The sequence below is a fragment of the Malaclemys terrapin genome, chromosome 14 (genome assembly GCF_027887155.1).
Source record: "Malaclemys terrapin pileata isolate rMalTer1 chromosome 14, rMalTer1.hap1, whole genome shotgun sequence".
Lineage (NCBI taxonomy): Eukaryota > Metazoa > Chordata > Testudines > Emydidae > Malaclemys > Malaclemys terrapin.
In genome coordinates this window covers 24,848,903-24,861,112 of record NC_071518.1, presented here as the reverse complement: position 1 = coordinate 24,861,112, position 12,210 = coordinate 24,848,903, and the positions used below count along the sequence as shown (strand labels likewise).

General features: G+C 40.9%; 1 protein-coding gene and 1 long non-coding RNA gene across 2 annotated transcripts in view; one reads left to right on the top strand and one right to left on the bottom strand.

The window, feature by feature from the left end:
• Window positions 1–12,210, top strand: part of NETO2 (neuropilin and tolloid like 2) — a 47,186-nt gene that overhangs the window by 17,260 nt on the left and 17,716 nt on the right. Inside the window, exons 2-6 of the mRNA XM_054049263.1 lie at window positions 2,310–2,366; window positions 4,200–4,340; window positions 7,537–7,785; window positions 11,646–11,690; window positions 11,780–11,907. Of these exons, the coding sequence (XP_053905238.1) occupies window positions 2,310–2,366; window positions 4,200–4,340; window positions 7,537–7,785; window positions 11,646–11,690; window positions 11,780–11,907 (620 nt within the window). The remainder of the gene's footprint in view (window positions 1–2,309; window positions 2,367–4,199; window positions 4,341–7,536; window positions 7,786–11,645; window positions 11,691–11,779; window positions 11,908–12,210) is intronic.
• The window catches only part of LOC128848953 (uncharacterized), a 105,581-nt gene continuing 101,565 nt past the window's right edge, over window positions 8,195–12,210 (bottom strand). Inside the window, exon 3 of the long non-coding RNA XR_008447138.1 lies at window positions 8,195–8,747. This is a non-coding gene — a long non-coding RNA (uncharacterized LOC128848953). The remainder of the gene's footprint in view (window positions 8,748–12,210) is intronic.

Genomic DNA, 12,210 nt, shown 5'->3' with positions numbered 1-12,210 from the left:
ATTATTCTCCCCTTTTTTTTTTTTTTTTTTTTTTTTTTTTAACATTTTAATTGGTTGGCATAGTTTCCCCTCACTTTTTCTAATATGCTTGGTTTTACTTAAGGTTCTTGTGGCCTATGAATATGTTTCAGAATATTCCACTATGAGTTGTCCCAGGTGAGGTAAATGATCGTTAAGCTCCAGACCTCCCCTCAACTCTGAGGCCAAAGCCCCATTCAGGCCTCAGTCAGAGGCCTGGATTAGAATCCTTTCTCCATAAGTGCTGTTGATGCTCATACTACAACTCACATGATGCATGGGAAAAGCCTAAAGACCACAGACAAGCAATTTGAGGAGCAAAGGTGACCTCATCTGATAGTTGTATTTGTGGGAGGGGGCTATACAAATAGAGAACATCCAACAAGCCTACACTTGAAAAGGCTGATGGTGCAAGCATCTGCTACACTAGTAACACAACTTATTAGCATACATGAGTGCTTGCAGTGGCACATAAAGGTTGCGAGCTCTAGCAATTGCACCCATCCAGAGTAAGACTCTGTACCACTGTATTGTGCATCATTACTGTAATGCTAGTTTAGACAGAAATGGTTGCTCTTATAGTGGCATAATTGCAATCAGTCCTCCAAACACAGTGACACAATGCTGCTCAAGTCGCTTCAGTTACCAGTCTGTGCAATTTCTTGTATATGGCTGATTACTTTCTTGGGAGCTACTGCTGTCTCTTAATTGTCCATACATGGAGTTTTCTGATGAACAAAGTGCAGTGCTGAAATAGTAAGGCTCCTGTTTCAGAAACAAAAATGTCATGCAATGCAAAGACCATTTAATTTTACAAAATATCTCTTGTACATTAAAAATGTATACTGTTCCCATTTTCAAAAAGAAATTGGTAGGGCACTTCTCCAGAGGTGATTGCTGCTCCCATAAAGACCTGTTCAAGGACCTGTGGTATTAGTATCAGCAATGCAATAGTACTGCAGTGACTAGAGAGAGAAATGTATGTGGGCATGTTAAATAGGTTTATATAAACCAGGTCAGTAAGTGTGTATCTGAGGCACTGCTGCGAGTTACAGAATTGTACCTTTACAAGGAATTATTGTAACACAATCAGGATGTATGATTTGATAGGCTTTGTCCAATTCCTAAAGGACTCGTCAGTCTGCCACCGCAACTGATACCCGTATTGGAAGTCTCAGCAAGAAGTGAGGTTTGAATGGACATAGAAACTAAGCTACCCTCTCGCTCCTAAAGGTGGTTCTCTAGCTTCGTAATGAGATACATTGGCAAAGCCACACGGAGAAGCCTAAACTACTGTTAGCTGGGCTGTAACTATTGTTATGAACTGGGTAAAACCTTGTTCAAACTGTAAATGAGCACTTAATTTAAGATAATTGTAAGAGACAGGTAGGGAGCCACATCTGAAAAAAGGCCTATTAGGCTATGTGTACGCATCAAAGAAAAACTGGGGCACTGAATCTTGGAGCCAGGGTCCACTGACTTGGGCTCATGAGCTGCAGAGCTAAAAAAAGCAATGTAGACGTTCCCACTCAGGCTGAAGCCTGGGCTCTGAAATCTGCTGAGGGTGATGGGTGTCTGAGCCCAAGCGCCAACCTGAGTGGGAATATCTACATGGCTGTGGGGCTAAAAACTGCAAAGCCCAAATCAGTTGAGCTGGGCTCTGAGAGTTGGTGCTACAGGTTTTTCTTTGCAAGGTAGACATGCCCATAGAGTCTGCCCAGAAACTCACCCACAGGGCATTGTGAATAGCGGGCATATGGAGGGGGAGGGTTTGAGAAAACACAAACTGAGAACAGAACAGAGATAGGCAAGAAGGCCAAGTAGTAGCCTGTGTTCACAGTGACTCTGGGAAAGCTAGACAGCACTTTGGGTCTGATGTTGGCAACTGAGGCTTGCGGTTTGTGAGCTAAAACTGCTTTTGTTCTTGATTCCTCCTGCATTCAGAGGAGCAGGATTTTTTTGCATTCCTTGTAAATAAGATTTTGTCAAAGAAAATACCAGATGCTTTCAATTTCTACTTCTATATCTAGAACATACCTAGGGCCCTGCATGTTGAGTAGCTTCTTTGGGTCAAAAAATCCTCTATCTTCAGGACTGTAAATCCAGCACTTTTCACAAGCACTAAGTGTCCTAGGAATTAAAATAACTGATTTGCTTTTAATATACCAGTATGTGTATTTTGACTGGTGATTTGGATTCGTTTAGGTGTTGCCTGAGTAAGGGCTGCAGAAAAAGACCTCTGGTTTCTGCTTCCATTATTGATGTCTTACCTGTTCTGTTTCTCTCACCAGTGTTGTTAATAACAATACTTGTAGTGGAAGGGATTGCTGTGGCACAGAAGACACAAGGTACAGTATTGACAAGATTTTCTTTAAAAAATTTTTTTTGTTTTGTAATTTTAAATAAAGTAAGCTGGGTAGATACGGTAAATCAGAAATGCTTTCTTGTTAGGATATTTCACTTACACTAATAGTACTTTGTAAGATTTACTTCTGTTTTTATATATATATTTTTCCTTATTTATTGCATTTCATTTTGCCAAATGAATACAATTCTTATTGCAAATAAAAAATAGTTAACTGTAAATAACCAACTGTCTCTTTCATATCCAGATCAGTTCAGTCCTTATAGGTAGAACAAAACAGTAGAGAGTCCTCCATTTTCTATGTATGTCAGCAAGCCTTTCAATTTTTTTTAATATGCCAGCATTCCCCCAGAATGTTAGGAGACAGTCTCCATTTGGGGATGGGGAAGAGGCAAATGGCTTTACAAGCCAGTTTCTCCCTTAGGTTGGAATAACCTGCATAGGGGAGAGAGAATTCCTTGAGTTGACAGTTGCAGAATTTCTTTTGACTTTTTCTGCAGATGAAACTAAGGGTCCCAACCCTCAGGCTCCAGAATTCTCCCAAGATTCTTGTGTATTTTGGAGGGACCCACTAGAGGCTGCTAGGAACTCCTCTTACCATGGAATCCCTCAAAAGCCCAGTTCTCCAGTGTATAAGGGAAAGTTGCATAAGTACGTTATGGTTGCTTCCCCTGTGAGAATGGGAGAATCTAGCAGAAACCCGGTTGTCCTGCACTCCCCTTTCAAAGCCTGCAGATCTTAAACTCCACCAAGGGATATCCATAGTGTTAAGATGGTAGAGAGGTGGCAGGGAAATCTGTGCCTGGAGGGCCCCCTCTGCATAGCTCCAGGGGGTGATCTGGTATGGTATCTTAATTTATCAAACCAATTAACCTCAGGGCAGGGATCATAGTTTTCTCTGTGTCTATACAGATCCCTGTTCCAGACTAGGGCCTCTCGACACTAATGCAATATTACTTGTAATTATTAATTTATTGTTAACACTGCCATGTTTAGCAATAACTATTTTAAACATTGTAAATATTGTAATGAACCACAAACTATAAATGAAGGTCTTAATTCAAGTGAATGTGCTTGAGTGCATTCCTGAATCAGGCCAACAGCAGTAACGTGAACAGAGAAATCAAGTGTCCTGTCCTGCTAAGCCTTGCTCTGGAACTTCAGTGGGTCAAACTTGCATATGAATGGGGAAGAAAACTGAGTGGTAATGCTGAGTGTTTTGTTTTGTTTTTCTGTAGCAGTTTAGTGCACTGTAAAGGGGTATAGCAGTGCCACAATGACTGACTTGAAAAGAAGAATGTACTCAAGATTCTAACTCGCATCACAGGTTCCCTACTACTCCTCAGTAGTAACTATGCAGATTTGAATTTCCAAAATAGTGGGCAGGATATGTCATGGTATTAAACTATAATGTGCTTTTTACAGAAATAAATCCCTTTGCTAAATAGGGACAGCTGGCTAGTATGATAAGAGGATCTGCAGGTAGCACCAGCTGTCTCTTCCGTCTAACAGTTAGTGCCACACCCAGGGCCGGCTCCAGCATTTCTGCCACCCCAAGCGCCAAAAAAAAAAAAAAGCCGCGATCGGTGGCGGTATTTCAGCGGCAGGTCCTTCGCTCCTAGAGGGAGTGAGGGACCTGCCGCCCCCGAATTGCCACAGGTGCCGCCCCTCTCCCTTGGCCGCCCTAAGCACCTGCTTAAGCTGGTGCCTGGAGCCGGCCCTGGCCACACCCTAAGATATACTGTTCCAAGTGGATGGTTTTTGTTGTTCAATTCTCTCTACTTGTAGTATACAAGTGTGATTTTTCTTTTTAAAGGTGGTCAGAATATTGGAGTGAACCACGTACCATCTACCCAGTGTGACAACTGGGTTCGGACAAGCAATGGAGGCCATTTTGCTTCACCAAACTATCCTAATTTGTACCCACCAAACCAGGAGTGTATCTACATTTTAGAAGGTACTAACATCCTCTTTCTCCTTTGGTGTATTGTATTCTTACTGTTGACAGTGTAGGATGTGGAACTGTTCTGCTATTCTGTTTATATTAAGTAAAGTCACTTGGGCGATATTGGTAATATATTGATTCACTTCTGCAGATGTTAGGCTGAGTAAGGAGGGGACACATTTGGGCTGCAAAACAGTAACTACAAATTCCTGGAATACTTAAACATTTATGAATTAACACAAAAAAAACCCCTTATTTAGTGACCGTTAGGGATGTATCAGGTCCCACCCGAATCCTTGAAAGCATAGAAATAAGTTTAAAGAAGTCTTCAGCTTTCCTCACCACTGTCCCATCATTTACAGTACTAATGCACTCCAAAAGGGGGACACTGCCATCTCCACCACTTCAAAAAGATACTATCTATCCCCATCTTCGTCCAACTCCGTGTCACACAGAACCTCAGAGATGACCTCATGCTCGCCTGTATCAGCAGGTAGACACGCATCTGACTGTCATGTAGCCTGTTCATTTGCAAACGTAGGGCACTTCAGTGTGGCTGAGCTCACCATTAAGGTTATGTGTGACGGGCAAAAAAATCCCATTAACTAAAAAAATGTACTGCCGTGAGAGTTTGCTGAGTAAGGACTGCAGGACTTGAGCTACACTGAACAGATTCCTCTCCTAGGGATTCATATAAAACCAGTTAAGTCCATAGAAGGACCCCCACACACCCTCACACTGACTTCAGTGGGATTGTCCTCAGGCCTCTAGTGATGAAACTAAGTATTCAGGTGTCACTGCAAGTCTCCTTTACAATATCCTGTGGTGAGTTTTCAGTTTCAGTGGTGTCGTATCCGTGTATGCTTGCTATATAGTGTTTGGTTTTCTCTTGTATGCATTTATGGTCCTTTGTGTCTTCTTTATGACTGTATATACTTTGAGGCAGATATTCTGCCATGCTCTGATCCCTTTGCCCTGCGCAGGCCACATGGAAAGTGCTGAGACTGGCCACAGACTCCTACCTGGAAATTTCCCTGGCATGAGGGAGTTCCCAACAGGCAGGGAGCTGGTTCCTCTGCCTCCTTCCCTACAGCCCCCAGTGCAAGGATGTGGAGGGGGCATGGCCGAGTACAATGCCCTCTAGCAATTTCCAGATGGTATATAGTCCCTTAGGGGTCACTGCGAGCTGGTAGATGTTAGAGCAGCTCCATGCTTCTCTAGTCCAAAAGATTAATTTGGTACAGTATATACCTGGTGTGACTTGAGGTGCCTAGGGTAGTTCACAATGAAAATGCCCAGGGCAGGCTGCAAAAAGGAGAGAAGATTCTCACAAAATTGGTGAATCTAACTACAATGTTAACCACCAACCAGTCACATACTGTGCTCCTGATCCATCACGCTGGTTATCAAGAAGCTTTAATAAAAAAAAAAGAAATCACACAGCCCCCTTTATTGCATCCCAGTCTCTGGCTTCCAGCCAGCAAATAGGTCCAGTAAAGTGAGAAGTTATTTAAAACTCTACTTACTATACAGAATGTTCTTCAGATCCCCAAAGGACCAGCCACATTGCCAGGTCACTACTAGTTTGGATCTTATCCAAAATACCACGCTGCTAGCCAGTCCTTTCCTTTCTTTTATAATAAACCCTTAGTTTTAGATAGTAAAGAGGAGAGTTGTTAAATGATGATGAAAGCAATCAGATACGTACATATGACTTCAGAGTCCATATATAAGGTTTTTAGCAGCATTGGTGAGTTGGCTGGCTTGTGAAGTCCCTCTGGAATACATCCAAAGCTTGGATGGGTCATTCAGTCTCTTATTGAAAGTTTCAGTTTGTAGAGAAGTTACTCCAGAGGTGAGAAGCAGGATTGAAGACAAAAAGGCAGCTGCATCTTCTCCATTTTATATCCTTTGCCATGTGGCTTGTACATCCTTTGTCCCAAACACAAGCTCACAGCACGTGGGTATGGAAAAGAACTTGGAGTCCCCTGTCCACAGGCATGTTCTTACATGTCCTGCTGACTCATAGGTGTAGTCCCCCCCCCCCCCCTTCTTTCAATGGGCTCATTTCACAGTTGATTGCCCTCGATGAGCCATGAAGCAGGCTGGATGCTGCTGATTCCAATCTGTCTGGGGGTGTCACCCAGAAACCTAGCACAAGTTTGAGATTCAAATATATCTCACATATTAATTATAACTCAAGATAAAAAGATACATGCATATAAACAAGATTATCATATTTAGCAAATAACTTTTCCACTGATACCTTACATGGTGTAAGATTCATTGCAACTTTGTAATATTGGCATCAATAATTTTATAAATGGTCACCCATATTCCATACAGCATTGTTGCTAGAACAAAGAATTTTCAAACTATACACAGAGTAGGTGAGTGCCACAAGAAAGGCACAAAAAAGAACATTGGGTACTTGCACTTCATGCCTGATGAAGGGCCTGATTCAAAGTCCACTGAAGTCAGAGACTCCCATTGCCTCCAGTGGGGTTTAGATCAAGTTCCTGGGTGTCGAACTTTAGACACCCATATTTGAATAATGAATGTGTATGTGCAGCCTGGTGTATATTGTAGGTGCTATTTAAACTCTCAGTTAAGATTCAGTTATGAAAAGCCTATTGAGAGTTACCTTCCACTCGTGTAGTTGAAGAGTTTGAAAAACAGTGAATTTGAAGAAATCTGAACTTCATTTTTAGAAACATTTGACTAATGAACACCAAGAACTCGGCCATCAGTCAAGAAAGACCTCCTTTTCCCCTCCTCCCCATCTTTTTCCCCTTTCTCTCCCTGCCCTGTCTGTGTTATCTTCCCATTAGTTGTAAAGTACTGACTTATTTGATTTTTGTAGCTTAATACTAAGGCTGTTACATATACAAAAACATTTCATGTTAGAGGTGGTAATTAAGCTTTTTTGGGGGGTAGAGGTCTTTGTGATGTTTGTATTAAAATAAATTAATAAAAAACTTACAGCCTACTGAAAAATTCAAAGGTTACCTGATTATGCAGAAGGCATTCTAATTATACAGGGTGTCAGAGTTACTGCAGTTAGCTTACTAGACTTCTTTTGAGAAGTGTCACATACCTCTGATTTTTACACTTTTCGGGTTTTGTTGCTTCATTATTTCACTGCCTAGTGTCAGTGTTTTACACATCTATTAATTTATACCATGTTGAAACTTTTATTGTGTTGTAGCTGCTCCACGCCAAAGAATTGAGTTGACCTTTGATGAACCTTATTACATAGAGCCCTCATTTGAATGTCGATTTGATCACCTTGAAATTCGAGATGGGCCTTTTGGTTTTTCCCCTCTCATCAATCGTTACTGTGGTCTGAAAAGTCCTGCACTAATTAGATCAACAGGGAGGTTTATGTGGATAAAGTTTACTTCGGATGAGGAGCTAGAAGGAGAGGGATTTCAAGCAAAATACTCATTTATACCAGGTAAAGATACCTTATTAAAAAGCTTCTTACATTGTCTAGTTGTTTTGCTCATACAGAATTTCAAACTAATATAAAGGTACAAATTCAAGATTTGAAAATATCATTTTGCAAACAGTTAGGGCTCAGTCCTGTGAGAGGCACAGTTCGTTCCCTCTACTCCCATGAACTCAGTAACTGTCTCTATACTGGCAATTTGGAGCTGCATTTCATGATTGGTATAGTTGTGAGCAGGGTTAGATAACATGGTGGCTAAAAAATCTGAGTACTGTCAACCCTACAGCTTCCTCTGTTGCTAAACTGGGGGAGCTAAACTGGTGGAAAATTATAGGCCCTAATTTTCAGAGTAAAGAGGTCAATGCTGAAGATTTTAGGGAATTCTCCCACAGTTCTACAACAGCACAGCTCTATGGGTGCTGTAGTAGGAATGTTAGTGAAAACTAGCCGCTGGCAATTTCCCCAACATATTATCTATGTTAGCGTGACATGATGTCAAAAATGTTAGCAGCCAGTCTACACTACCATTCCAACCTTTTTAGCACTGGTGCTAGAATAGCACTGGTGCTAGAATAGCACTGAAGGAATGCGGAAGAATCCTCAGCATAGCCAGTCTGGGGGTGGAGGGTGCTCAACAATTCAGGGTGGTTGCACAGCACTTGACAGTTTTAGTCCGTTAGTCTGTGATGTGGACTACACCTGTCTCGTGTCTTCTTTTTTTAAAGAGATACTAAGTTGACTGAACTACTAATGTTTGAGAACTGGTTACTGAGAATATGTGGTAACTCTTTAAACATATTAAAATTGGCATCCATCAAATCACTATTGATTATTTCAGAGTTTCATAATAAGGACTGACACATTTTCATATTGACTCAAGAGTTATTAATATTTATTTGATCAAAAATCTGCATTTATAAGGATGCCTAAGTCGGTCCATTCGTGGTCCTTTCCAGAGCCGCCTTAATCTGTGAAGAAGAACATATATGTATAATAGTGTAAATATGTATTTTTTTCCAAAGAGGGCAACATGCCCGAGGAAAGCATTAGTCTGTAGCCCTGTCTACACAAGCAATTGTAAATCATGGTAAGAACATGGAAGCAACAGAGCATAATTGCTGATTCACAGCTTGTATAGAGCCTATACTAACAACTCTCTAAGAATGGTAAGAGTTTTATTTACCACACAATCACTTTCCATACTAGCACAAAGCTAACCCAGTCTTGAGAACAGCCTCACAAACATAGTTTAAGAAACTGAACACGATAAAGAAACTTAAGATGGCTTAAAAGAGGGTAGCAAGGCTTGTATTTAAACTGGGTTGCTTTCTCCAATATGCATCGTATTAATCAAAAGCTAGGCTTCTAAGCCAATATTTACATGGGGTGGGAATAGCAGGGAGGATATAGCATGGAAGGGCAGCCTCCTCAGCTGTAATGAGGCAGACAGACCGTCTCTGAAGGTGCTAGGAGAAGCATGTTCCTACTTGTTGCCTCCTTTAATGTGTAGCATATATTCCCTCTGCAGGCATCAGACCAGTAGCTCAATCTGTGTGCAGTGGGCCATAGTCCCCTCCCCTTCCCTACCTATGTAAAGTGATAGGATTAGTGCAGCTTACATTCAAGGAGCTCAAGGATATGGATTCTGCCGTCTCCCTGTGCCAATGCATTTTCCCTACACCCTCTTTGATCCTGAGCTGTGTGCCCCTGACTAAAGGCAAACAGAATCTGGTTCTAAATGTATCAACTAGGGTATAATCTCAATCATGCAAAGCTGGAGGAAATGGCTTAATGAGCTAAGCATCAGCCTTTGAAATACCTAGATTCTCTGGAACCATGGTTTCAAATCCTAAGTGTTGACTCAGCTCTTTGTTCTGCTGAGGCAGATTGCTCCATAACTTGCTCAGTGTTCAGGGGAGGAATATTTTGGTTGCAAACTCATTTAAAAAAAAAAAAAAAACTGAGATTATGTCTGCTCTGTGTGGATATTAAAGTTCCTATGGCACTGTTGGTGAGAGAGGATTTGATCCAATGTCCTTGTGCAGAATGCTCTGCTCCAGGTGGCTGTATTTTAGATACTGTACATATATAGTTATAAACACTTTAGAATCCTTTGGGACCAAAAGCAATCTATAAATGTCAGCTATTACTACAAATGTTGTATACACAGGTATAACTGCTTTATGTTCCCTCTCTTTCCCAGACATGCCCTTCATCTCCAGAATCATAGGAAAATATTCTACATTGGTAGAAGTGTTTTAACAGAACTGTTTTCAGTCTGCTATGGATTTGGCTTCTCATGCTGTTCCGATTCGCATGGGTCACTAACCCTTTGGGAACCATGTGGGATGTGCTAAAATGTTCCTGCAGGGGTTATATGGATGTGTGCGCCAAGCTACATTCCAAAGCAATTTAACCAATATGTCATTCTCAAAACCAAGTTAGCTTAGTGCTAGCAAGGCTCGGGCTTGTATTCTAAATCTGCCACACATATATTTATTTTTGTGGTGGACTGTAATGACTGTGAAAGACCATTATATTTTGTCCTCATTCTTTTACATTTTCACAAGATGTTTAAATATTTTTAAGTACCAGTGACAATGAACAAAAATCAGAAAAAGAAATTAAGCCTCACAGAACACTTAAATGACACTAAGTGCTTGACTTAAATTCAAAAGGAAGAGCAAATTCAGAAAGGAGGTTGGAACTCTGACTTGCAGAGGTTTCCGTACAGTGAACATGTGTGCCAGACTATATAGCTCAATGGGAGTGGGCTAAGGATGCAATTTTCTGAACTGTCTTGAGTATTTAAGTCAATCAGGATTTATGCATTTTTTTTGTTTAACTGTAAATCCCTTTTATAGATAAAGGCCTACCTAAAGAGCCAAATTCTGCGCCTTGAGCTCAGTGGGACCAGGATTTGGTCCAAAATGGACATGCAGCCATTGGTGTTTGTGTATTGGAACACTGGTCTACAAAAATTCAAGTTTTGCCTGTGTAACACATGCACATGTAACTTGCAAGGCTCACCTGTTGAATTGTGTGTGTGGGGAAAAATACTAAACTGCTCATGAAAATGTGAGTGCTTGCACATGCAATGGCTGCATGCTCACTTTGGACCAAATCCTGGTCCTACTGAAGTGAAGAGCCAAATGCTGGAGCTTTCTGTTGCTCCTCTGCTGTGGACCTCTTCAGAAAAATCTGCTCTGAACTCATTAGCAGTACCATTTCCAGACATGTATGATAGAACACAGTTCAAGAGAAAACTAGGGCTAAATTATGCCCTTAGAGGCATGTCTGTGGCTATCAGTGACATCAATGGGAGGCATGCGTGTATCCAAGGGAAAAACCTTGGTCCTTGTTGCTTGTTTACCCTTTGTTGTAATGTTCCTGAGTATTCTACTAATTCCAAAACTCTGATCTTGCTGCATCAAATGGCACTAGTAAACCTCTTCCACCTGATGCAGTACAGAGCTACTTATATATCCCTTGATCCTGCAATCTGATGTGAACAGGTAGATCTCTGTGCCCTTGTGGCATTCTGTTGCTTTTAGTGCAAGCCAGCACAGGTGCAGGGATCCATCAGTACAGATCAGGTTGCAGGATTAGGTGGGAATAAAAAACTGAAAGGAAATTCAACTGTGGTGTTAGCCACCTCCATTATATTACAAATATTCAACCATCTTAGTGAGGTACAGTCACTTATCATGGAATCAAGCGGATCACCTCTCTCCCATTGATTCAATATCTGTTCTAGGACTTTGTATTTTGTGGTGTGTTAGGAAATAGATTGTCTCTAGATTGTGTTTAAACCTTGAAGTGACTCAACTGCCAGCCCCAATAATTTGTGATTTCTTCTGTTGCAGATCCAGACTTCACTTACCTAGGAGGTATTTTAAATCCCATCCCAGGTCTAGTATTACAATAACAATTTATTTGTACATGAAATTTTTAATCAATCTCATCTTGCATTTGACAACGAGTTGTATGTTCTTTCTAGACTGCCAATTTGAGCTTTCAGGAGCTGATGGAATAGTACGTTCCAGTCAAGTAGAACAAGAAGAGAAAACAAAACCTGGACAAGCAATTGACTGCATATGGACAATTAAGGCTACTCCAAATGCTAAGGCAAGTCCATTTGTATCATTCAATATATAATGGGCTTTTAGCCCATTAGTAATAGGGAATGGTCATTAGTAATTATTTACAAAATGTCTCACTTTCATTTAAATTAATTGGCTATTGGCAGTTGAGGAAATTAAGATACATTTATTTTAGAAACAAGTATCTAACTGCAGGTCCCTGGTGATGAAGCTATTTTTCCCTGACCTGAAATTTATAATGTTTAGGCACTTTGATAATTTTATGGGCCACATGTTTAAATGGCCTGCAACTTGGCCTCAAGTTTAATGAGTACAGTTAGCTGCAGAC